We start from the raw sequence: 23,840 nt of genomic DNA, 5'->3' as shown, positions 1-23,840 counted from the left end.
AAGCTGGCCCCATTAAATAAAGAAGTTGACCGGGCCTGCTGCAGAGTTCACAACCTCCACGTGGGGGCGGTAATGCAACAGTAAGGATGCAAGCTGACGTAAAAACCTCACAAGCGGCGGAGGAGAAGACGGAGAAGAAGAAGCCTCCCGTCCGCCAGCTGCCAGCTCCGTGAAACAAACATGACGCTGTTGTCAACTACGATGTTCTCAGTACAGCTGGACTAAAAGTACGACACTGAACACAACGAGGGACGTTGGATATTGTGTTTGACAACATTTGTGGCAAACTGTAAGTGGCTAACTTCACGTCTGGCGCTTGGTTATAGTGGCTAGCTGCGTAGCTAATATTAGCCAACCACTAAGCTAGTATTAGGTAACGTTAGCCAGGTAAATAGCTAACTGTTCATGTCAGGGGCGTGAACTCATATCATTGAATGGTTCAGGCAAGGCTGATCGCAGGTCCCCGGTTCTCACTTTTTTTTGGCTGGTTTTTATCTATAAGACACTCTTCACTAAAGGCAGTTCAATTTTTGAGTGAGCTATTTTGAACATTTATCAGCTGTATTGAGCGAACGAGAAGTTAGCTTTGCTTGAGAACCAAAAATGGGTTCGCTAACATCCGGTTAGTAAGTCTTTTAACTTCTTGGAAACTAATAGAATAATCCTGCCTTCGTGCTTCGGCCATTAATTCAAAACCATTGTAAAATTCGCTCGTATCAGTAAGACGCTTCTATGCCATCACTTTCGTAGTTAACTAAGGTTTCTCAGAGCTAATGTGTACACCTTATCCTCAGTTTGGCAAAAAAAATCTGGCCAATGCTAACGTCAACTACTTTATTTATTTATTATTTCTGCCCTCACAGGTTGTCTCGTCACAACACCATTTTAACAAGTTGAAGAGAGGACTGCAAACGCGGCAATGCCTCTGATGTTTTTGGAGAGGTTTCCATGGCCCAGCCTGCAGACCTACACAGCACTGAGTGTGGCTTTGCTTGCTGGCAGCATCTTCAGTGCCTACACCACTGTGACTGACCCGGGGTTTGGGGCCCTGGACGCTGATGAAACACCGGCTCCCTCTGATGTGGATCTTGAACACCTAAACAATGACATTAGTAACACAGAATTGGCAACCACTGTCCTGTGGTACCTTGTCACAGACAGTCTCTTTGTATGGGTGAGTGTACGACCTTGCATTGCTTGATAAGATGAATCTGTTGCTACAAAGACTAATTGTCCCTGTTTTCTCTGTGCCTCCCCAGGTCTTAGTGAACACTTTCTGCTGCTCTTTGATGTTAATTGCTAAAATGATTCAGTATGTGGTGTTTGGCCCGCTCAGAGTCAGTGAGAAGCAGGTGAGTCTCCGTCTTTAACAGTGTTAAATTGATGAGTACAGCTACTTTGATGACAGATATTTATCTAATTTCTAATGGCTCCCAAAAGTCTATGCAGCTTTACAGTGTAGCAGACCTGTCAGAATGAAAGCATCTAATTTGATCTATGTTCATCCCTCAGCACCTGAAAGACAAGTTCTGGAACTTTATCTTCTACAAGTTCATATTCATCTTTGGCGTTTTGAACGTGCAGACAGTGGAGGAGGTGGTCATGTGGTGTTTATGGTTCTCTGCCCTGGTCTTTCTCCATCTCATGGTGCAGCTCTGCAAAGACCGATTTGAATATGTAAGTATCATAAAATAAAACTATATATTTTCTTCTTTGTAGTGCCGCAAAGCATTGTTTTATGACTACCTTGTATGGTTTAGGGCGGGGCAGTAAACCACATTTATTGTGTTATTGTGAGTCTGTTATTGTTGCAGATTTACTCTCATGAAAATGTACCATCTATTTCAACTCAGAATGGTAACAACAAAATGTATTGAACCCGATGTTTAATCAGAAAGTCAGGCTACAAAACAAAACAGAAGTCCAGAAACTTTATAGGGTCATTTGTGACTAGTCAGTAGTACAAATCACTTAGTTTTTAATAGATAGTTTACTTTGTTTAGAGAACTTAAAGCCCTTTAGTTTTGTCCTTTCTGCCTACAAAGAAATATCTCTGAAGTAGATCTCTAAAAGGACAATGTCTAAAGGACATTATTGACATGAGAACGTGTAAATGATAAGCTCTTTGTACTCTAATTTGTTGGGACAGAAAATAAGCACAACTTCAGAAATGGATGTTAGAAACAGTATTTAAATGCTCCTTTAATTGCATAGATGCAGAACTTTGAAATGGTTGTTATGGCTTTAGTAAGTTCTAGTCATAAGTGTGGATTTACAACATGATTATTCTCAGCTGTGAGTTATTCTATGATATAATAGGACCTATAGGAATATACTAGACCTAAGTTTTTGTGGTTGCCTTGTTTTTTTTGTCTCAAGGGCTTTGAGTAAATACTAGCCTGGCACTTGACAATATCTGATTAATACACTTTTAACCTTTTAAAACGTGTTTTCTTTTTAAAGTGTGTTGTGAGTTTTCCTTGAGTCTGAGAGTAACTGTACTCTCTTCAGCTCTGGATCTATTAATAGTTTCTTGTAATGGCTTGTAAGGCTACTGATACAGCTTCAGCCACTACACTGACATGTCCCTGTATCAGATTGTGTTCTGCCTGTCGGGGTAAACAAAATATCAAATTAAATCAGCTCCCTGCAAGCGATGAAATATTAAAATGGAAATTAAGCTGGTATTCCGCTAGTTATGTAATGCTGAGTGTACCCGACGATCACTTCTACCTGCAATGCTTTTTAAAATGTACCTGTGTGTATGTGCACATGTACGTATGTATATGTGTGTGTGTGTGTGTGCGTGTGTGTCTGAGTGATTGTGAACGTTCTCTACCATATATGCTTGTGTGTTTGTATGTGTAACTGTCTGCTAGGCGTGGTCTCTCAGCTTTGTCTGTAGATCTGCCTTACACATGTTCTTTGTAGGTTGAAGTCTGTCAGTTGTGTTAGCCCAGCTGCCTTCCTTCCTGTCTCCCCATTTCTGTGGAATGTAGCTTTGAGGTTAAGACCAGACATGTAGGTTAAACTGCTTAGAGTGAAAGGTCTTTGATGTAAGTGCGCTTGTTGTTAGGGTTTTATGGAATTAATGAAATGTATTCATTCAGCTCCAACGTTAGCAGTCAGTTAACAGACTGACAGTCCTGTATTACCAGTAAAGCATGCTTTGGTGGTATGTGAGGAGTTAATTCATTCTAAATGGGTTGTGTAAGATTTGGAACAGAGGAGCTAACATTTTCCACTTGGTTACAACAGTGGAAATGCCCTTTGAGTATGATACAGAGCCAGATACTAACACATGTCATGCATTTTTGTCTGTAAACTGTTAAACAGAAAGCCTTTTTTTTTTAAAAAAATGTACCCTATTGGTTAGGAATACATCCCCCTTTTTAACTGTATTGTCTTTATATTTCATTAGCTGTTTGCTATCAGCACCTGCATGTTTCATAAACACCTACAAGCAGATTTCACATCATTGGATTTGTTGTATTCTCTACATGCCACAGTAATCTGTGCTATGTGACTGTGAATATCAAAAAAGCTTTGTGGAACATATAGCATGTGTTGAAGTGGAAGCTGGTTGTTTATTCATGTTAGTAGACACTGAAGTAATATTGGCCAGTGTTGCTCTCTGTTAGCAGAGTGCAGACAGACACTAAGATGGGGCATTCAAGAATGTATTCAAAAGTCACATAATTTAGACTGTTGCAGAAAATCCAGCATGAAAATGGCTTGGTATGCTGTACAGGCCCACATGAACACTTCCCAAACCAGTGTAGGCAAAACAGCCCCCGCAACTTGAGGATACAGCGAAAGGGAAAAACAATCCACTTATAAACTACATTTTCTTCGCCTACAGCTGTCTTTCTCGCCCTCGACTCCCATGAACAGCCATGTGCGAGTGCTTTGTCTGCTGGTCTCCCTGCTGCTGGACTGCTGTGGCCTGGCTGTGGTCTGCGGCCTGCTGGGAGCTTCTCATGGCATGCACACCCTCTCCTTTATGGCAGCAGAGGTGAGTATCATTTAGACCAAGATTACCTCAGACTCTTATAGACTGTTCATGTTTTTAAAATTTCTGGTTTACAAAGCCCATATACACTGCCTGGACAAAAAAAGTCACCACCTGGACTTAACTAAGCAATTAGGTAAGAGCCTTCTATTGGATAATTACTGCATGGGCGATTATTTTTCACCTGGCAACAAGTTATTTAACCCCAACTGGGGTGAGTAGCAATGAGTGGCTTCTCATTTCTTAAACAACCATGTCAAAAGACACATCCCGTGGTTGTGGAAAAGATACTAGTCTGTCTGAGAACGGTCAAGTCACTGTCTTGCATTAAGCAGAGAAAACATCTAAGGAGGTTGCAGAAACTACTAAAATTTGGGTTAACAACTGTCCAACGCATTATTAAAAACTGGAACGATAGTGGGGAGCCATCTTCTTCGAGGAAGAAATGTGGTCGGAAAAAAATCCTGCCTGATTGCGATCGGCGATCACTTAAATGTTTGGTGAAATCAAATCTTAGGAAAACAACAGTAGAACTTAGGGCTATGTTTAGTTAATAGTGAAAGCATTTCCACACGCACAATGTGGAGGGAACTCAAGGGATTGGGGCTGAACAGCTGTGAAGCCTTAAGAAAACCATCAATCAGTGAGGCTAATCTGGGAAATAAGGCTTCGATTTGCTAGGGAGCATAAAGATTGGACTCTGGAGCAATGAAAGAAGGTCATGTGGTCTGATGAGTCCAGATTGAACCTTTTCCAGAATGATGGGCGCATCAGAAGAGAGACCGATGAAGTGATGCACCCATCATGTCTAGTGCCTGTACAAGTCTGTGGGGGCAGTGCTATGATCTGGAGTTGCTGTAGTTGGTCAAATCTAGGTTCAGCAACATTAAGTGCCTGAAGAATGAGGTCAGCTGATTACCTGAATATGCTGAATGACCAGGTTATTCCATCAATGGATTATTCTTCCCTGATGGCACAGGCATGTTCCAAGATGACAATGCCAGGATTCATCGGGCTCAAATTTTGAAAGAGTGGTTCAGGGAACATGAGACATCATTTTCACACATGGATTGGCCGCCGCAGACTCCAGACCTTAACCCCATTGAGAATCTTTGGGATGTACTGGAGGAGGCTTTGCACAGTGGTCCGACTCCCCTATCATCAATACAAGATCTTGGTGAAAAATTATTGCAACCCTGGACGGAAAAAAATCTTGTGACATTGCAGAAGCTTATCGAAACAATGCCACAGTGAATGCGTGCCGTAATCAAAGCTAAAGGCGGTCCAACTAAATAATTTTTTTTGGTGGCCTTTTTTTTTGTCAGGCAGTGTAGTTTTTAAAGTTCAAGGGCTTTATTCAACATGCTTATACTTGACTATGGCTCACTAAATAAGTAATGTTTCTTAGATTGTTTGTCTGTTTTTCTCAGTGAGAAAACATTCTTGGCATATTATTTGACTAGGAGATCAAAATATTTTTAAAGTTTTCCGTTTCAGCTGGTTAAATGGCAAGAAGGCAAAATAAAGATGTGGACAACACAAACACGGAATTTATTTTAGCCTGCAGCAGGGAATGTCCTCCATTGCATGAAATTGTTTGCAAACAGTGATCATATAACGCTGTATCACTACTGTCTTTTCTTAGGCTTAGCCACACTATAAGTGGTTGTGGAAACAGGAAAAATAATCTAAAGATAATGTGGTTATATGTAGCAAGAATAGAAACATCTGTAATTATTAACTTCAGTTAGCATTTCATTTAGGAGTGCCAGTTTCAGGGCCTAAGTTTTGTGCATGCAGGCTGTCAAACATGGCTTACTGGTGCATTTAAATTAGCCCCAATTGTCAGCCCAGGCTCTGATGTTACCATTTTCTCCTTATTTTACATTTTACATCCTTTTTTACTGAAATATTTCCATTGGGATTAATACATGTCATTGTTGTCTTCAACATCCTCAGTGTCTGCTGGTGACTGTACGCACTGGACATGTCATCATGCGGTAAGTCCCTTCTTAGAGCCTCCTCACACATGCATGCACGTGCACACACGGAGCAGCAGAAGGGATGACATAGCTTGAGCAGATTTAGAATCAGGAGCTAATGTTAGCGACACCATTTGTTTGCCTCCAGTTCCATTACAACCGTATGAAAGGCTTCATTGTCCCAGAGAGGCTGGTTAAGATTATACAAGCAGCAGAAACGACTCTAATCAGCCTCAGTGCTTGTAAATCTTTAGTCTAACTTTCAGACTTGTACAGTGATTGCAGGTACAGTGCAGTGGCTTGGTAGATAGCACAATGATGATTTATTAACCTATACTAAAAGACTTGTCGATTTCATGTTGTCTTGGTGTGTTTTTAACATGTGTTACACATAATAGATTAAGAGTTAAATGGTGTTAGAGACTATTGTTCATTCATATGCAAATATTACCTGTTGTTAATTCTTTTACAGCATCTTTGTTTCAGACATGATTTTTGTCTAAATTGCCAATCCACAGTCAAAGGGCCACATTATCCACCATACTGTTTACATATTATCTGGTTCTACCTCTTAATTTAGCTTAAAATGTCTAACAAGGAGTCATAGTTTAAGAGTGATAAGCAAACTTCTTATAGCAACTCTGAGATGAAACTGTTATATTAGTAAGTAGGCGTGATTTAATGTATTGGTATATGTGACACATAAAAGGTGTGATTGCCTGATCAGAAAAAGACATGATCAGCTGTTTCCGCTATCTGCGATAACATGTCTGTAAGCAGTAGCCACGTGGTGACTGTTGAGGAAGAATTCCTCCTCTTCATCCTTGAAAGAAACATCACATCTTCGGATCTCTCTAGTTTCAAAACAGTTTATGGAAAATCACGTTCTGACTTCTTTACATTTTTAGCAAACTTTCAACACTTTCGCTTAATATTCGCTTGACATTTTATGGAAACATGGCTTCTCAAGAAACTCCTAAGGCTCTCATGAATCTAGCTCCTGTACTTCATGACCTGAAAGAGCTGTGCATGTCCCCTCAGATACTCCATTCATCTGTGGGATCTGAAGCATCCAGGGACTTGGGAGGGTAAGGGAACGTATGTCTACTACACAGACTTCATCATGGAGCTGGCTATGCTCTTCCTGGACCTCGTTCATCATATACACATGCTGGTAAGAGACAGAACACGTGTTCACAATGTGATTTTATGAGAATTTAGCTAATCGGCTCCCCTGATTTTAACACTTTTTTCCCCATATGTCTCTCATTAGCTCTTTGGTAACATCTGGCTGTCTATGGCAAGCTTGGTTATCTTCATGCAGCTGCGGTACCTCTTCCATGAGGTCCAGCGCCGCGTGCGCCGTCACAAGAACTACCTCCGTGTCATCAACAACATGGAGGCCAGGTAATTACATATTTTATTATAAATATTTTTTCCCCTTGTTACCTGGTGATTTTTGTGGTTCTTTATTTTTTAATGGAATTATTACTAAGCTAATATTATTTTTGCAGATTTGCTGTTGCCACTGCAGAGGAGCTTGCAGCTAATGATGATGATTGTGCCATCTGCTGGGATGCCATGTTGACAGCACGCAAACTACCCTGTGGACATCTCTTCCACAAGTAAAGTGCTTCTTTCATTCAGCAGCAGTTGCTTGTATACATAATGGAGTCTGTGCAGGGAGCGATTTCTGGTGCCATTGACCTGTGTTTCTCTTTACTTAAAGATAGCTGAAGTAGAGATGGCAGGAAAAGCAGGCAACAAGTTATACCTGCCTTGAGTGCAGTATCTTTACTCTGTCTAGTATCCAAAATCCTGCAGTCTTGCAAATTGCATATACTTTTGTTTTAAACCTGAGTGTAGGACAGTTAATATGAATATGTATCTGCTGTCCTTCACCTGAGTTGTAGCAGTCTGGTGAAGACCCAGCTTCAGGAAGATGATCTTGATGTTTAGTTGCACAAGACTTGTTCTGAGCCATGAAATGAATGTCAGAGTTTTAATACAGAGAAAGTCCATGATAACATTTTAGTCTTGCATGTGTTTTCTAGCTCTTGCTTGCGCTCGTGGCTCGAGCAGGACACCTCTTGTCCTACTTGTCGGACATCCCTGAACATTAATGGGGACGGGGGCCAGGCCAGAAACCAGCAGCAGGGTGGCGGCATGGAAGACAACATTGGCCCAGTCGGGGCTGCTGCAGATGCCAGACCACATATCAACCAACACAATCACTTCTTCCACTTTGATGGTACGTCTGTCAGACACAAACCCAAGCATGATCTGGTTGTGGAGTTACTGTTCATCAGATAGTCTATGCGTGACAATGAATTATATAATTTGTACATTGTTTTACAGGATCTCGCATTGCCAGCTGGCTGCCCAGTTTCTCTGTGGAAGTAATGCACACCACCAATATCTTGGGCATCGCTCAGGCAAACAACTCCCAGCTTATGGCCATGGTGCGTTCAAGTTCACAGTCTAATGATTTTCTTGTTGGTTTTATGAAATATGATACATGGATAGACATTTCATGCCAGGTGTTCACTCTTTTTTTATTGACATTTTTTTGATACTTCCTTTGCATAAAGTCTGTGCTGCCATCATTTTGTCACTCGACTTCACTTCTCATGTCACTGTTTATGAGTAGCCAATGTCTATTGTGCCAAAATTTTGCCATTGCCAAAATGCTTGTAACATGATTACTGCTTAAATGGTATTTGACTTGGTGATAAACACTCATTTGACATGGTGATAACCTCTTTATTTAAACAACAGATGTATCAGAATCAAAGCGATTCTAGTATTTTGAACAGATAAATACTTGTAAATCACACAGACCTGCTTGTTTTCGCCTTGTAAAAAATGAGTTCTGCTGTTCTTTCACCAACAGTCTCTCTAAATCATTTCTCTGTTGCTCTCTTTATTTCTGATGTACCTGCTGGTCATCAGGCCCATCAGATCCAGGAGATGTTCCCTCAGGTGCCCCCCTACCTGGTTATGCAGGACCTGCAGTTGACTCGCTCTGTGGAGGTCACTACTGACAACATCCTGGAGGGACGCATCCAGGTGCCTTTCCCAACACAGGTCAGTCATTTGGAGTAAAAACGTCAATCGCAGTGTCGCTTTTCATTGTTTTTAACTGATGCCTCTGAACCTTATTTTGATAACACAGCACTCTCCTGATTTCTCCAACAACTTCTGTCCCTCCTGGCTCCCTTTTTAATGTTGATCATATTCATGTAGTTTTCTTGATTGCCAGAATGCAACAATCAGTCTCAGTATTTTTTTTCTGGGCTCTTTCCTCAGGCCATAGAGCGTGGCCCCTCACAGGCAAACTCTGCATCAGAAGAGGATGAAGGAGCCAGTGGATCAGCTGATCAGGGCCTCAGCGAGTCGGACAACATGGAAGTGAGAGGAGGACGTTTTTCTAAGTCAGCAGAGGAGAGGCAGAAGATGTTAAAGCAGAGGAAAGAGGAGCTGCTCCAGCAGGCACGCAGGTTTGTACACAACTGGTTAAAGTTTTCTACTGAACAAGAAGTGGTGCTAAGCTTTTTTTTTATATTCAGAAGACATTCAATTCAAAAATAAAATCTTTTTATTTCTGTTTTTGAATACTACAATGTGCGTCATAGCTCAACTGTACAAGTTGTCTTTGACCTGTGTCAGTCTGAGAACAGAGGCCCGGTTGTAGAGTACTGCAAAGTAGTAACATGGCATCTCTGGTCTGCACCCATGATCATGTGTTGTTCAATAATTCCCTGTAGGAGGTACCTGAACAAGAGTCCAGAGGACCAGGACGAGGATTTGCCTGGACTGGAGGAGGACATTGCTCCAGATTTTAACTTGACTGTGCTGAGACGTAGAACCATGGCGGCAGCTGCAGAGAGACGCATGCAAAATCAGCAAGACCCTGCACCCTGAAACAAAGATTGGCCTCAGCAGAACAGTCTACGACATCATCATCCCAACAGGCACAGACAGAGCTGTTTTGACCCCCCCATTCACCATTAATTGTACAGTCAGTGGTCATCACCTATTAAATATTTAAAAAGCATCGCAAACATGGCCTTTGGACTGTTTTGGGCCGTCTAAATAAGATGGGGCTATTGTGAATGGCTCCTGCCTCACTGATTACAGAATATTCTGAGCATATTATAAATTATGGGTGCAAGAAATGCGAAGTTGCTTCGCCCTCTATTCACGTGCCACACATTGCAACCACCAGCTCAAGTGGGGAGTCAGTATCTGCTGTGATTGGGACTGGTTGTCAAAAAATGAGCATGCTTTGCATTCAGAAGAGTCTTTTATGAGAGCGGTTTGAAGGTGTTATTACTAGATAAAGCTGTTTGGGTCCTTGTTTGTCTTCATTTTATCTGACTTTTTTTTCATTTGTGTTGCTCATGGCAGAGAGCTATATATTCTGGATGAAGAAACTCATCTGATGTATTTGTGTGTTATTCTTCTATGAGTTTCAACTGTGAATTTAGTGTAGGCAAATTAACAACACACTTTTATTTCTTACCTTTGAGTAAGAGAATGTCACTTTAGTATTGGTCAGCCTTTCTGTCAAATATGAATGTTTCTATCAAAAATAATGCTGCAAACAAAGTGTTTTTGAGCCACAAGGGTTCTGTGTCTAGTGTGAAATATCACCCATTGCAACTATTTGCATTTTGTTATTTAACAAGGGGGGTGGGCCTGTAAATCTTTGTTTTCTATTACTGTTCCCTTGGAATACAAAAGACAACTGAGGGGGGTGTATTACATTTTGTACAAGTACAATGGGCGTCATCCTCTTAGTTTTTCTTGAATTAACCTCTGTTCACGAGCAGTTCTCCCTGAGTAAGAAAATGTTATTTTGCAGTATAATAATGGAGTCCTTTGCCATCTGTGTCCATCATGATTTTTACGGTATGTAGATGTTAAGTCTTCGACAGCCGGACTTGCTAGACAGTCTTCTGAAGATGCTTTGTGACAACATTTTTAAGACCTAACAATAAATCAACTTGCCTTTGGCTTGACACTTCTAGATATTCTATGATTTTAAATGACAAAGAATCATGAAAAAACTCAAGGGTGCTTTATTTGTGCGGCCTTTGTCTACTCACATTGAGGAGTGCTAATTTAAAATCATACCAGCGAGGAACATAATCATCCTCTGCTCAAAGATCTTTTTTCGAATAGGGCTGCTGAAACATTTTAGGTCAAATTTCACTAAATCTGAAGCTGACTGAGAAATATCGCCAGACACAAACATTGGAACTGCATTATAAGTGTTGGATTTATTGTGATTACACAGCAAGGACAGATTGAGGTGAGATATGCATGAATATAGACAAGTGCTTTTGTTTCCTTCCACTTTATCCCAAAGAGCAGCCCACAGACTTCCATGTAAAGCTGAAGTGTTGTGATCTTCATTGTGTGTTTATTTTATTGCTCAAACTCTGTTTGGGGAGTATTGTAAAAGGGTATGAAACAGGATTTAGATTTCAATTAGTCAAATGTGACTGAAAAACAATTGAAATTGGACATTTTTGTTTTCATTTTTTTTCCATGAGGTTATTTAACAATTCTTAATATCCATGGTCTATTTTCCTATTCATTGGTTATCTTTCATAACCATTACTTATTTAATCAGAACTGAAATACTTTTTGAACTGAGCTTTCCTGTATTTTTGTGCCTAAATCAAGAATGGTTCAGTTAATGGATAATTTCTGTCAATCTAGTTTTTGTAAAATATGTTAATACAAAAGACTCAATAAACAGAGCTTCTACAGCTTTTTAACAAAATACAGTAGTTTACAGCTGTCTCCTTGTGATGAATTGGCTTTGTTGATGTAATGTCTCTATTGTCCAAATGCTGCTGCAGACATGCTTTATTATTTTATTAAGGTTTCACCATTGAAAATGCAACTTTGATAGTGAACCCTGTCCACTCTTCAGTGGCTTGTATCCAGTAAAATGGACCTTTTGAGTTTATTAGTCCAATTTGTCTGTGTGTATGTGTGTTCTAAACAGGCATTTTCACAGTCTGGAGTCATACCTCACTGTCGAGGTAATCTGAAATAGATTGTAGTTTTAATCAGACTGGGATGTGCGTTTGGTCGATTGACGTCATTGGGGTGCGCCCCGTCACCTCCAGCGTCTCTGCCACGTCATACAGAAGAGCTGATGCCAAGCGGAAACAGCGGCCGAAAACACCCACACTGTTCAACTTAATGATGTAGCCCAACCTCACACAGAACTAGTCCAACTTCCCAGTCGTCGTTCTACAGCAAACGAGCGGGGGAATTTAACCGGACCTTCTCTTCTTGTGTGTGTGTGTTTTTATACCGGTAAGTACACAAGCTAGCTGGCTAACTGCTAAACGTGCGATCCCCGAAGAGTTCATGTTTACGCTAGCGTTTAATGTGAACTGTGTGAAGTTGGATAGCTAGCTGTTTGACAACACACTAGAAAAGTACAACGATTTATACACTACATTAAACCTTGTAGCTTTATTATATAGCTGTTTGACGGTAATTCAAGTAGTTACGTGTTGCTAACGTTACGTTACGTTATTGTTAGCTAACAGTAGGAAACTAACTTAAGTGGAGAATTTCTTTCTTTCTTTCTTTCTTTCTTTCTTTCTTTCTTTCTTTCTTTCCTGAAGAGTTTGGTCAAATATAACACAGGCTAAGTCTTGACATTAACAAGCCTATTATTACAGTCTTACTTATGTGGTTTGCTGAGTTGGAAATGATGACATGTGTAATTGTGTTTTGCTGCCATGGAAACCATAATTAAAAGTCTGGTTAAAGCTTCTTTGGTGGCACCAGAAGCACAGCTGGTGTTACCTGTTACCTTGAATGGGGGCCGTCTAGCTTTACATATCCTGGACTATATCCTGGAAAAATGAATGAATGAATGGTGTCAGTGTGTGATGTAAGCGGATGTGCACTGTACTTCATACAAAAGGTGTTCTCATGTACATGCCAGCTGACTTGTCAACCACTGAAACATGACAGTAGAGTAACGACAAGTCTCCACCAACTGAAACTGTATTTGTCAGGTCAAAGTTCTGTTTGACTTAGACCAAACGTACTTCCATGCCAACTTACTGTGCTGATAGTGTCTAAGAAGGATTAGAAAAAGTGTGTTGTAATTTCAGCGTTGAAGCGCACACATTTATGGGTGTGTATGTGTCTGTGGACCAACCGGAGAGAGCTTATGTATGCGTGTCTGTTTTTCAGAGTGTGTGGAATGCTGCTGGACGAGACTCCGCTGTTTGAGCCCTCCCTGCTTCAGGAGCTGGACTGGAGCAGCAACACTGTCTCCTTTTCACCCCCCATCTCCGTGTCCAACCCAGGAGAAGGCCTGGTGCTCAGGCCGCTCTGTATGGCAGACTTTAACAGGGGTCAGTCAGAGTAATTGGACAACATTCGATGTATTCTCAATAGATTATGAATTTGGTAACCACTTTTCATAAGAGAGTATGAGTATCCTCAGGCATGTTCACCGACTGTGTGGTTTTGTGTTTCAGGATTCTTCAAGGTTTTATCTCAACTTACTCTGACAGGCGATGTCACACCAGAGCAGTTCTCCAGTAAGTGATGCCTGTACACTACTTGTATATAGGACAAACTCGAGTTTCTGATTATTCTATTCAGAAAATTTGCCACTGACACAGTTTTTACATTTGAAAGTGTTATTCAATTTGGAATTCATTCAGAAACAGTTGTCTCTATATACATCAGAACACATGTTTTAGGAAGTTCTGTCATCCCTGAAAGCATACTTTACATACAAACAAATGTAAATCAAACATCTGTTGGCTTCCAGAAAAGTTTGAGCATATGAAGAAGACGGGAGACTACTATGTTGTCGTGGTGGAGGACACAACCCTGGGACAGATTGTTGCCACAGCCACATTGATTACAGAACACAAATTCATCCACTCGTGTGCAAAGGTAAATTACATCCCGGCAAGGAATTTGTGTCGATTTACAGCAATGTATTGCTGCGACAGCTGTTTTCACCTTATTATCTAATGTATCAAATTAGAACTGCAAACTTTCTTCCTATAACAATAAACTAATTATCTTGTTACAACATGACACTTTTCATGTCATATCTTGTTATGACTATAAGTTGTTGTGTTTATAATGTCAAAAGTTTCATGTGTTAACACTATAATAACACTCCAGTTGTCTTTGTCTGGAGAGGCAGCAATATACTTCATGCATCTTTTACAATGGATATATCTGTATTTTCTCTATATATCTCCTAAAGACCAATCCCATAAAAAGGTTACTTATTAATGGCGTGATTATTAGAAGGTTGGTAATTATTAACCATAGTTCACCATCATAAACCAAAAACAAGTGACACCTATATTATCATAAATACAGATGCAGATTAACTTAGCCTTATTGATCTTAAAAGTGACTGAAAGAATATGACTGAAATGAAGACTCTCTTTATGTTGTTTGCAGAGAGGCCGGGTGGAGGAGGTAGTAGTCAGTGACGTGTGCAGAGGGAAGCAGCTGGGCAAACTGTAAGTAGACCTGTGTGAGCATCACACAAAGACATGTTGTTTTGGCTGGTTTTATATATTCATGTATTTAAGACACAAATCCTAACAGCCATGGAAATTCCTCATAAAAATGACTCTTGATTCGTGCTGGTTTATTTCAAGTCTTCCCTTCTCTCTTTTTTCCCTCTCCCTTCCAGGTTAGTTTCGGCTCTCACTCTTCTCAGCAAAAAACTGAATTGCTATAAAATCACACTGGAATGTGCACCTAAAAATGTGGCTTTCTACCAAAAGTTCGGCTACAGCGCCTCAGATGAGACGTACATGCAGTGTCGGTTTTCTGACTGAGGACAGCAGCTTTGAACCTCCCTCTGGGGGCATGGACCACGCCTTTATTCACCCACTGACATCAAAACTTTACACTGACAACGTGTCTTAACAACTGTGTTCACAGTTGTGGCACAGAGGAGTCATTCTTGAATGCTCATGCTAACACAGGGGTAAACATAAACGTATGTTGAAGCCCTCTGCTTTAGTCCAACATCATCCTCCGTCCCTTTGGTAACCATGGCTACCTCACCAGGGTGGAGCCCTGTCATCGTCTTCCCCCACCATCTGAAGAATGTCAGTTACTGTAAATGTAATGTCTTATTGTGTTACATCCTTAATTATACATCCTGAAGTAATCTGCAGTGTATCTACAGAGAAAACGCAATTGTATCATCAGCAGTTAGCGCAGATAGTGGTTTGGGAAATCAAGATGGTACAAAAGTTATGTATCAGATAATAATTAAATTATGTTTGACAGGCAGCAATTTCATATATTCACTACAAAACCAAGTATGGTTCAGGTACATGCTTTATATCATGATTCAACTTTAGTCTCACAGATCTGTGTTGCATTGATCATCGAGTCACCAAAGAAAATCAACTTGGTTTCTTTAAACGTGATCATAAACTTAATGTCTCTTTAGGTTTTAATTGGGTTTAACTTTTCTTATCTGTCCTTTTTGGTACAAAGTGCTCTCTATCCTGGCATGCTTTTTCTTTGACAGTGGTGTTGATGGAAACTACAGGATAATGAAGGTTCAAAGATGTGCATTACTATCATGTCAAGACTGTTAAATTGCAGAACATTTCTAGTGAACAAAAAGTTTTGTATTTGGTCGATATTTGAAATCTGATCACAGCTGTGAGAATGATTGAAACATTTTGTGATGGGAAATGGATAAGAATGACTTTTTGAAAGTGACCTCTTATTTAAGATTTATAATTATGCTGTTAATCTGGAGAACAGGGGAACATATTTAATGTAATTTATTTCCAAACATGTAATAGTCACATAAACTATTCTATGACCTGCTGTGTTCTCTCGCTTATATTTATTTCTACCTGTAAAAAACAACAACAAACAAATTAGTGACATTTGCACTGCAAAGCTGAAAACAGATGGACACATCTATTGGATTGTTAAGGCACTGATGGTATGAGCTGCATTGCAAGGTGTCTACCTGCTCACCAAGAGCGACACTGCACTTCCTGACCGAAACAGTATTTTCATCTCAGCCAATCACACACTGTTGGAAGAGCTATTATTATTAATTAGGGGTTCAGTATGTTGATATGAAGATGTCCAGCATCCTTCTGATTAGTGGATGAGCCGCTCTATCTCCTGAGTCACAGCAATATTTTCATAAGTAAAATGTAATTTCCATAAGCCATGTTGTCATTGCAAATTTGCTTTATACAAATTTTATTTGTGGGACTTTTGTGTGGCTTTATTCACAGAACAGCTGACAGGAAACAGCTGACATGCAGCAAAGGGCCCCATGCCGGGACTCAAACCCAGGGCCACTACAGCGAGGTCAAAGCCTCTGTACACGAGACGCCTGCTCTACCAACTGAGCTAAACAGCACCCTGCTTTATAAATTAATCCTTATATTTTAGCCTTGTGGTTGGACTCTGTCTCCAAAGTTCACCATATATAATGTGTTGGGACACTGAACTAAAGGCAGTTTTTATTGTTAGTGACATACACAGCATGGTGTCCACGATGATTTGTCCTAAAGAATTTAGCCTTACTTCAGCTTAGTTTTCAATGTGTGACTGTAAACTATGCATTTAAATAATCAGACTATAATATAATATTTATAAACCAAATATTAGAAACAAGAATACAAACCTTTGACACATAGTTTTACATCATGACATGAAAACACAGCTCAAATATACTCAGACTTGTTTTTATTAAGCAGTGAGTTGTTATTATTCCATTCCTTACTATCCCACATTAAGCCTGATATTAGTCCATAATCCTATTACTCCCAAAATAAAGGCATTAGCTATTCCTCCTCACATGTCTTCCGCTGGGCGACGTCCTGGCTACTTTCCCTTTTTTGCCGACTGCCCCGTTCTGGTCGTCTACACAAATTCAAGTATCGAAAGTGCATTATTGCAATACTGTCCCGCTGCAAATGCAAAATGCTTTAAATACTATAAAACTGCAAAAAATCTCCCATCAGTGCATACAGCTCAAGAAAAAAAAAAGGAGTTATCAAATTTGCCCGATCCCCGTCAGTACTCCGTGTCTCAGACACGAGTGGCCCCGTTCCCGCCCTCATCCCTTCCCCTTAGAAAAAGTTCAAATATTTACATTTTTAATCCCATTAAAAATGTAAAAAAAAAATATAATTGAGTGCACTGCGCCACGTGGCTAAATATCAGCAAAGCTCATCCGTTCTGTGCTGCTGTGACCTGCATTGCTCCAAAGTCCTCATCCTCCTCCAGGCTGCGTTTACGGCTTCCTGTTAAAGAAATGTGGAAACAGGAATAACTGATCATACAGCATACATCAACACGAGCAAGTTCCTCCTTCATGACCCCGTGGGTTGGGTACAGAAAAAGAAGTTTGCAATCACTTGACAGTTGGATAACTGTAAACCCCCGTGGATAAAAGAAACCCTGAATATTTCATAATCTGTGCTGGGTGAAGTCACAAGGGAAAGAGACATATGTCTTCAGGGAAACCAGATCCCGAGGGCAAAGAAGTGCTTGTAAGTTTCTGTTGTGTCTTTTAATTAGAAACATTCATGACATTCAGAAAAGATGTTATGAAATCAACCACGATGGAGCCGGCTCTAATTTGCTGGAAAATCTGAGACTCTGAGACAAAGTATCAGCATAATGAATATGTGCAACCCCACCACGCTCCCTGCCTAAACAACATGATGCCAGTCGACACAGTTCTTAATAAATTCTGGAATAAATTGTGGCTGACAATCAAGACTAGTTTTATTCCCACTGAGCCACAGCTCCTTTTTTCCCCTGTAATGCTGCTCTAGTGACAAAGACATTGAGGAGACCGGTGTGGGTGCATTAAGTACAAACCTGGCATCCCAGCTTGTATGGAGAAGGACCTGCCCAACTGCATCGGTGACATCATTTTAATGGTCAATTTGGCTAGGTAGATCGCCTCATATTCCTAGGAAACAAACACTCATTATAATAACAGATGACTTTAGTAGCTAACGTCAGTGTGAGTAATGTACAGCAGTCATAGTGTGCTCGTCTCTGAACTGTGTTGTTGTGACTCCACCAGCAGAAACAAAACAAATATGCCAAATGTCACAGCTGATAGCAGAATATCTCTGTTATCACAGTTCATTAGGACATAAGTTTACTCATGTAAACTCCTGTGCCACTAGTTTTAAAATGACGCGTTTATATGACAGCAGATATAAACGATGTGCCTTCACATGTGCACACAGTCATGATTTATACCACTCAAAAACAAATGACTCATCTTAATGTTGCTCGTCAGCCCGATGTCAGAATAATAAGTAGCCGGCTAAATGAGGCCAACAAAGGCTGTCTAAAAGACTGCAGAGACGCGTATGCATATCGAGATAGGAAAATTGTTTTTTGCAGAGTCACACCAGAAGCAGATTGCTCACAATGACGACACACATACTGCAGGATAACGTGCCATGTGGACGAGCCTGTTGCGGGACAACTAAGCATATTATGTGCTGCGATACTGCTCGAGTCCATATTTCATATTGCTTCTCTCGTGAGGGGGAATGAAAAGATTAGAGCTCTGGATGCTGAATCATTTCACTGCAGTCATTAATACGGCTGCACTAGCCTATAAAGCCAAGGAGCTAGAGGCAGCTTTATCTCCTCTTGATAAAGAAGTCAGCAGTGCATGTATTCACAGAAATAAGGACTGAGTTGTACATGTTCGCTCTTTGATTAGACTGTCATGGTGGTTGATCAGAATTTGTCTTGAAGTGAGCACTTACCTGTAGCTGATGCACAAAGCCCACATTGGGGTTGATGCAGAACCTCCTCTCCTGAACGTGGCTGAATGCATCCCTACAGAATCAACAGTATGTATGAATGTGGCTGGAGCAAACACGGGAAGAACAGTGTGGCTTGTTGAAAAAGTTTAATACTCTGACAGTTGTGCTGTAGTTTCCTTATAATACTTGGACAGTATCATACAATTTATGTAGTTTTATACTTGAAGTAGAAGCAAATAAAACTCAGGATACATGTGAGTTAGGGCTGCGACGTATGGTTATTTCATTTGCGATTAATCTTCCAGGTTTCTTCATGGCTAATTGATTAATCGTCTATAAATCTTTTTTTTTTTTTTTAAATAGTTTAAAAATCACAAATCACAATTTTCCAGTGACGTTTTCCAACCAAAACCCAAACACTCTTAATTTACTGTAACAACTTAGCTAACAAAGAAAAACATTAAATCTTGACATTTAGGAAGCTGGAACCAGAAAATGTATATCAACTAACAATTGATTAATACAATTAATTGATTAAACAATTAATTATATTTTGATGGAATAACTGATGAAGGGAATAATCGTTGCAGCTCTAAAGTGAAGCTTGGAATACATGGTTGGAACATGCATCTAAAACCCTCACAAAAAGCTAAGACTTTTATTCTAGTAGGGTAAAATACAAAGTTATAATTTGATGTGAAGGATAAAAAAAAATAAAAAAAAGTCACTCACCTGTACTTCATCCCAAATGTTTCCATAAGGTATGCAATCACTAAGGCAGCACTGAAAGAAGAAGCAAATAAGAACATAGAGTATCTAAGTTTATTGAGAAAACTCGAGCTGTTATGTGTGATGGAGAATTCAAAGCTCACCTTCTTGATATCCCTGCATTACCATGAACCAGTACCTTTCCTAAAAAGACAGACCAAAGATCATTGATAAAAGAATTTCTTTCTACTCGAGTCTGAAAACTGGAAACTGTGTGTGCGTCCTCACCTCCTGTTGCTAAGCAGCCATCAATAAATTCTTTAGTCTGTAAGGAGTAAATGGATTACAGTATATTAGATTGAATGTAAATGTCACATACTACAGGCAATGGAAAGCTTGTTAAGAAGGAGGTGAAAACTCACTGTAGGGAAAAATCTTATAATATTTTCCACTGGATTGTCAGCAATATCTAATACAAGGTATCTGCAAAGATACAACATCAAGTTCATGTGTTAGCAAGAAGGCACTCAGGTGACTTCAAATATTCAAGTCTTTACTGAGCTCTTACTCACCTAAATGAATGAGGGAAATTAGGTTTGATAAAATTGGCTTCAATGTCTTGGCGGACACACACAATATGCGTTATGCCCTGTCTCTCAAGAATTGGCAGCTGGACAGAGACACAGAGGAAATATGAGCTATAATAATACGAGCTAACATATGCCTCTGATGGTCAAATTCTATCAAATGTACCTTGCTTTTCATTGCAGCAGAGAAGGGACCTAAAAACAGTCCTGGTAATATCTCCTGGAAATAAAGACAGAGCAGAACGTCAGTAACAGCACAGGCAGAAACATTACTTGATATTCAAAGAGATAAATACAGGTTCATTCAGTCTCTTTATGATTTGCAAAGTAAATATGCAAACAATAACATTACATTTAGCAGCCGATAGTATGATGATGATTTAGCAGAATATTATGACGATTGCTGTCCACGAAATGATGTCATCATCATGATGTTGTGGTGATTTGGGGTGTTGCACTACTTTTAGAACATCTGACTGAACAAGAAACGTGTTAGCGGCAGACGCTGTACGCTGAACAGCAGTCGACATCTGTGCTGTGAGATCGGCTACACTGTCAATTACAAGTGGCGACAAAGAAGGTAAGGAGCAATCTGGATTATTTTGCTCTTTTACATCTGCAATGATGTGTTTCCTGCTCATGTGCAGTTGTATGTCATGTATGTGGAAAGAAATCCAACTAATTGACTGGATCATAAACATGTTTCTTTGCATGTAAAGACATATAATCAGATTTTTATCATAACCTGATTATGTGACTGTGGTCACGTAAACATGCTCATTGTTGTGGAAGGGACACAACAGTCTACCGCTGGTACCAACAGGAACTTAACATGTAAGTGGGGATATTTTCAACACATTGCATTGATAGAATAATTTAAGTTGTATGTAAATTGATCACACTGGTGTTTGATGCAATCACCTGCTATACCTCATATCAAACAGAACTCCACCTTCAGTAACACATGATTAAGTATTGATCCTTAATGTGAGGAGCAGCATGACATCAGCCGAGCATCACAGTATGACGTAGACAGGTATCAAAACATGTCCTCCAGCAGACAGACATCTCATATTGTGACCTTTTGTACACTTCTACCAGAAAACAAACCCCTGAGCATTACTGAGCCACTCCCAACTACAGACTGAGGGATACAGACAGGCTGCTGTCCACGCTGCCCCTCCAGCTGCAGACGCTTTTTACATACCTGCATTTCTCGTCTCATTGGATAAGCCCAGTCCTGTAAAAGAGGGTTTAGAGGCGAGGTTAGCAGCAGAGGGACGCTGGTGTGTGTGTGTGTGTGTGACAGGTGACGCTTACTTTACAGGTGTTCTCCAGTTACTTTGGAGCACATACGTGGCTAATGTTTGGACACCCGGCTACTCTAAGTGAACAAGTCACGCTACCTAAAATCCACGGAGGAGATCCGCTGGACACAGACTCATCCAGAGACAGACACGCGACAGTTCAAACACGTCCACATATTTGGACGTTGTGAAGTTACGACCAGGAAACACGCATACTGAGCGTTTAATTGTAGCTGGCCGGCACAATGAGGCAGGAAAGGTTAGCTCAGATTAGCCGGGCAGACACCAGCGGCAGATAGACATGTCGGCTAGCGCAGGGCTGCCGTGCAAAACTCACCAGAAGGTCCTCCTTGGTCGCGGGCAGAGACGGGAACTGGAGTTTGTTGTCGTCGTCCATTCTGCGGGGTGTTCGGGCGCCGGCGGCCCGGCTCTGCGCGCGGTGTCGATGTTTCCTCGCGGCGGGGTTAGCTGGACAATCGGTGCAGTTTGTTGTGAGGCTCCACATGCATGTCCGCCATGCTGTCCCCTGACAGATGTGTCACGTGACCGCGCGGCAGATGGCAAACAAGACTCGTGGAGAGAGAGAGAGAGAGAGAGAGGAAGTGAGCGCGAGGGCGACCTCTGGTGGTGGATCCACGAAGCGCAGGGAGCTTTTTATTTATTTATTTATTTATTTATATTTCATTTATTTATTTATTTTTGATATTTGTGTATTATTTATTTATCTTTTATTTACGTGTTTGTTTGTGTATTTATTTATTTATCTTTCATACATTCATTCATTCATTCAAGATTTTCATATACATCCAGTCAATACAAGTTCAAAATCCCAGTTTACACTCAGCGCAACCAAACATCGACAAACAAACAAAACAAAATTTAGAGGTCTGCCTAATTAAAATGAGTAATTTTGAAATGTCAATTTCTGTTTATTTTTTTTTTATTTATTTTTTTAGATTTACATTTTCAGTGGAAGTCAAATATGTTTTCAAATCTGTAACCTTAAAAGTGCGACAGGAGGTCAATATTTCAAGACATTTTAGTTTTTTGAATGTAGGTTTTTGCTTTAATATTAATCAACTAAGTTGGACTTTTTAGAATTGGGAAAAATATCAATCTTTGTTACACTGACATCTTTTTCAAGCATTTCTGAAAGCAATTTCTGTAAATCTTTGTGTTGCATGGAAACAATCTGCAAAACCGTTGTTGAATAGTTTCTCCCTCACAATCACAAAAAGAGCATCTGTTGTTTACATCAGAGAAAAACCAACAAATACTGTCCTTTTACAGGATAGAACATTCTTCTTCTGCTGCTGCTGCTTTTTCCTTCTTCTTTTGAATTGAATGTCGGCATGCAAACCATCTTAAGGCACATTTCCTCCACCTATGGGACTGGAGTGTGTAGCAGCCGATTGGTAGACAGTTGCTACGTGTCAATACAGGGTCTGCATTCTTCGAAGGACCTGGCCTTGGATGTTTTACCATTACATCAGGATTTCTGCTGCCCAGGCCTGAAAAAATTTGCATTTGCACATCTTATCAGTTTTTCAGGTCCATGTAGGACATTTTGACACCAGAGAGGGAATAGATCACTGCCAGGCTTTTGCTGAAGCTAAAATAATTGTTAGGATCACTTTCCTGAGATTATGTTTATTTCTGTAGACTGTACAGCGGTACGCAAAATGTTTCTTACCAAAAAAAAAATCTTAAATATGCATGTAAAGGTAGATTTTTAAAGCGTGCTCGTGCATTCAAAAGAAATGCATTCGCTCAGTTCAGTGTCATGAAGTGCTCAAAGCAGGCCACACTTAAAGAAAGCTCTGTGTGCATGCAGTCCTGATGTGCAGGTATGTTCAGGTCAGCTCTCAGCTGCTGCTCAGAGAACAAACACAAACACAATAATCAGATTCACATCAGAGATGACCACACTGTCTGACATCATCTAAATGCAGATTACATTCATTATCAGCCCCTGAACTCTGTCATCATTCTCTCTTTTCCTTTCTCTCATCGTCGTCTCTCTCTCTCTCTCCTTCCTCAAGCCTCTGTTCATCCCTCCGATCTTTTATTTCGTCTGCCCCCTCGTCCCTCTCCACCGTCTGTCCCGATCACTTCAGCAGTGACTGATAACAAGAGAAGAAAAAAAAAATCTCTAATCTAAAACAGAGAGCGTGGATAATCTGGAGATGCTCTTTCGGTCTCTGAGACGTGTCGTCTGTTCGTTGTTGTGTGACCGTGCAGCATTTGTGAATTTTGTTTACCGTTTGGCCCTTTTTTTAAAATCCCAGAGAGATGGTATCTCACAGCATAACTGCTCCAATATGAGTGCTTATGTCTGCGTGTCTGAGCAACAATGTTATAGCTGTGCAGGACTTCTGCAAGGTGTAACTAACAGTCCTTTCTTATCAGTGGCAGGAGCAGACACA

General features: G+C 40.3%; 3 protein-coding genes across 3 annotated transcripts; 2 read left to right on the top strand and 1 right to left on the bottom strand.

Annotated features, from left to right (window-relative positions):
• The first annotated feature begins 112 nt into the window (after window positions 1-112).
• On the top strand, window positions 113-11,788 carry LOC119018733 (E3 ubiquitin-protein ligase AMFR-like). The gene is made up of 14 exons (XM_037096623.1): window positions 113-289; window positions 864-1,174; window positions 1,260-1,352; window positions 1,513-1,677; window positions 3,863-4,015; window positions 5,972-6,012; window positions 7,036-7,168; window positions 7,268-7,401; window positions 7,509-7,619; window positions 8,049-8,245; window positions 8,353-8,456; window positions 8,947-9,081; window positions 9,304-9,494; window positions 9,762-11,788. Exons 2-14 carry the CDS (start codon window positions 920-922, stop codon window positions 9,916-9,918), a joined length of 1,869 nt encoding a protein of 622 aa, XP_036952518.1. The 5' UTR covers window positions 113-289; window positions 864-919; the 3' UTR covers window positions 9,919-11,788.
• Window positions 11,789-12,138: 350 nt separating this feature from the next.
• gnpnat1 (glucosamine-phosphate N-acetyltransferase 1) lies at window positions 12,139-15,873 on the top strand. The gene is made up of 6 exons (XM_037096645.1): window positions 12,139-12,333; window positions 13,231-13,394; window positions 13,521-13,583; window positions 13,820-13,947; window positions 14,473-14,534; window positions 14,711-15,873. Exons 2-6 carry the CDS (start codon window positions 13,241-13,243, stop codon window positions 14,856-14,858), a joined length of 555 nt encoding a protein of 184 aa, XP_036952540.1. The 5' UTR covers window positions 12,139-12,333; window positions 13,231-13,240; the 3' UTR covers window positions 14,859-15,873.
• Window positions 15,874-16,738: 865 nt separating this feature from the next.
• Window positions 16,739-21,974, bottom strand: styx (serine/threonine/tyrosine interacting protein). Its single transcript, XM_037096644.1, has 11 exons — window positions 21,752-21,974; window positions 21,315-21,347; window positions 20,274-20,327; window positions 20,093-20,190; window positions 19,943-20,003; window positions 19,809-19,845; window positions 19,685-19,724; window positions 19,545-19,595; window positions 18,813-18,885; window positions 17,899-17,992; window positions 16,739-17,315 (listed from the first exon to the last, which is right to left on the bottom strand). Exons 1-11 carry the CDS (start codon window positions 21,917-21,919, stop codon window positions 17,242-17,244), a joined length of 783 nt encoding a protein of 260 aa, XP_036952539.1. The 5' UTR covers window positions 21,920-21,974; the 3' UTR covers window positions 16,739-17,241.
• Between the last annotated feature and the right edge of the window lie 1,866 nt (window positions 21,975-23,840).

This window comes from Acanthopagrus latus, chromosome 4 (genome assembly GCF_904848185.1).
Source record: "Acanthopagrus latus isolate v.2019 chromosome 4, fAcaLat1.1, whole genome shotgun sequence".
Classification (NCBI taxonomy): domain Eukaryota; kingdom Metazoa; phylum Chordata; class Actinopteri; order Spariformes; family Sparidae; genus Acanthopagrus; species Acanthopagrus latus.
This window is presented reverse-complemented; position numbering and strand designations above follow the sequence as displayed.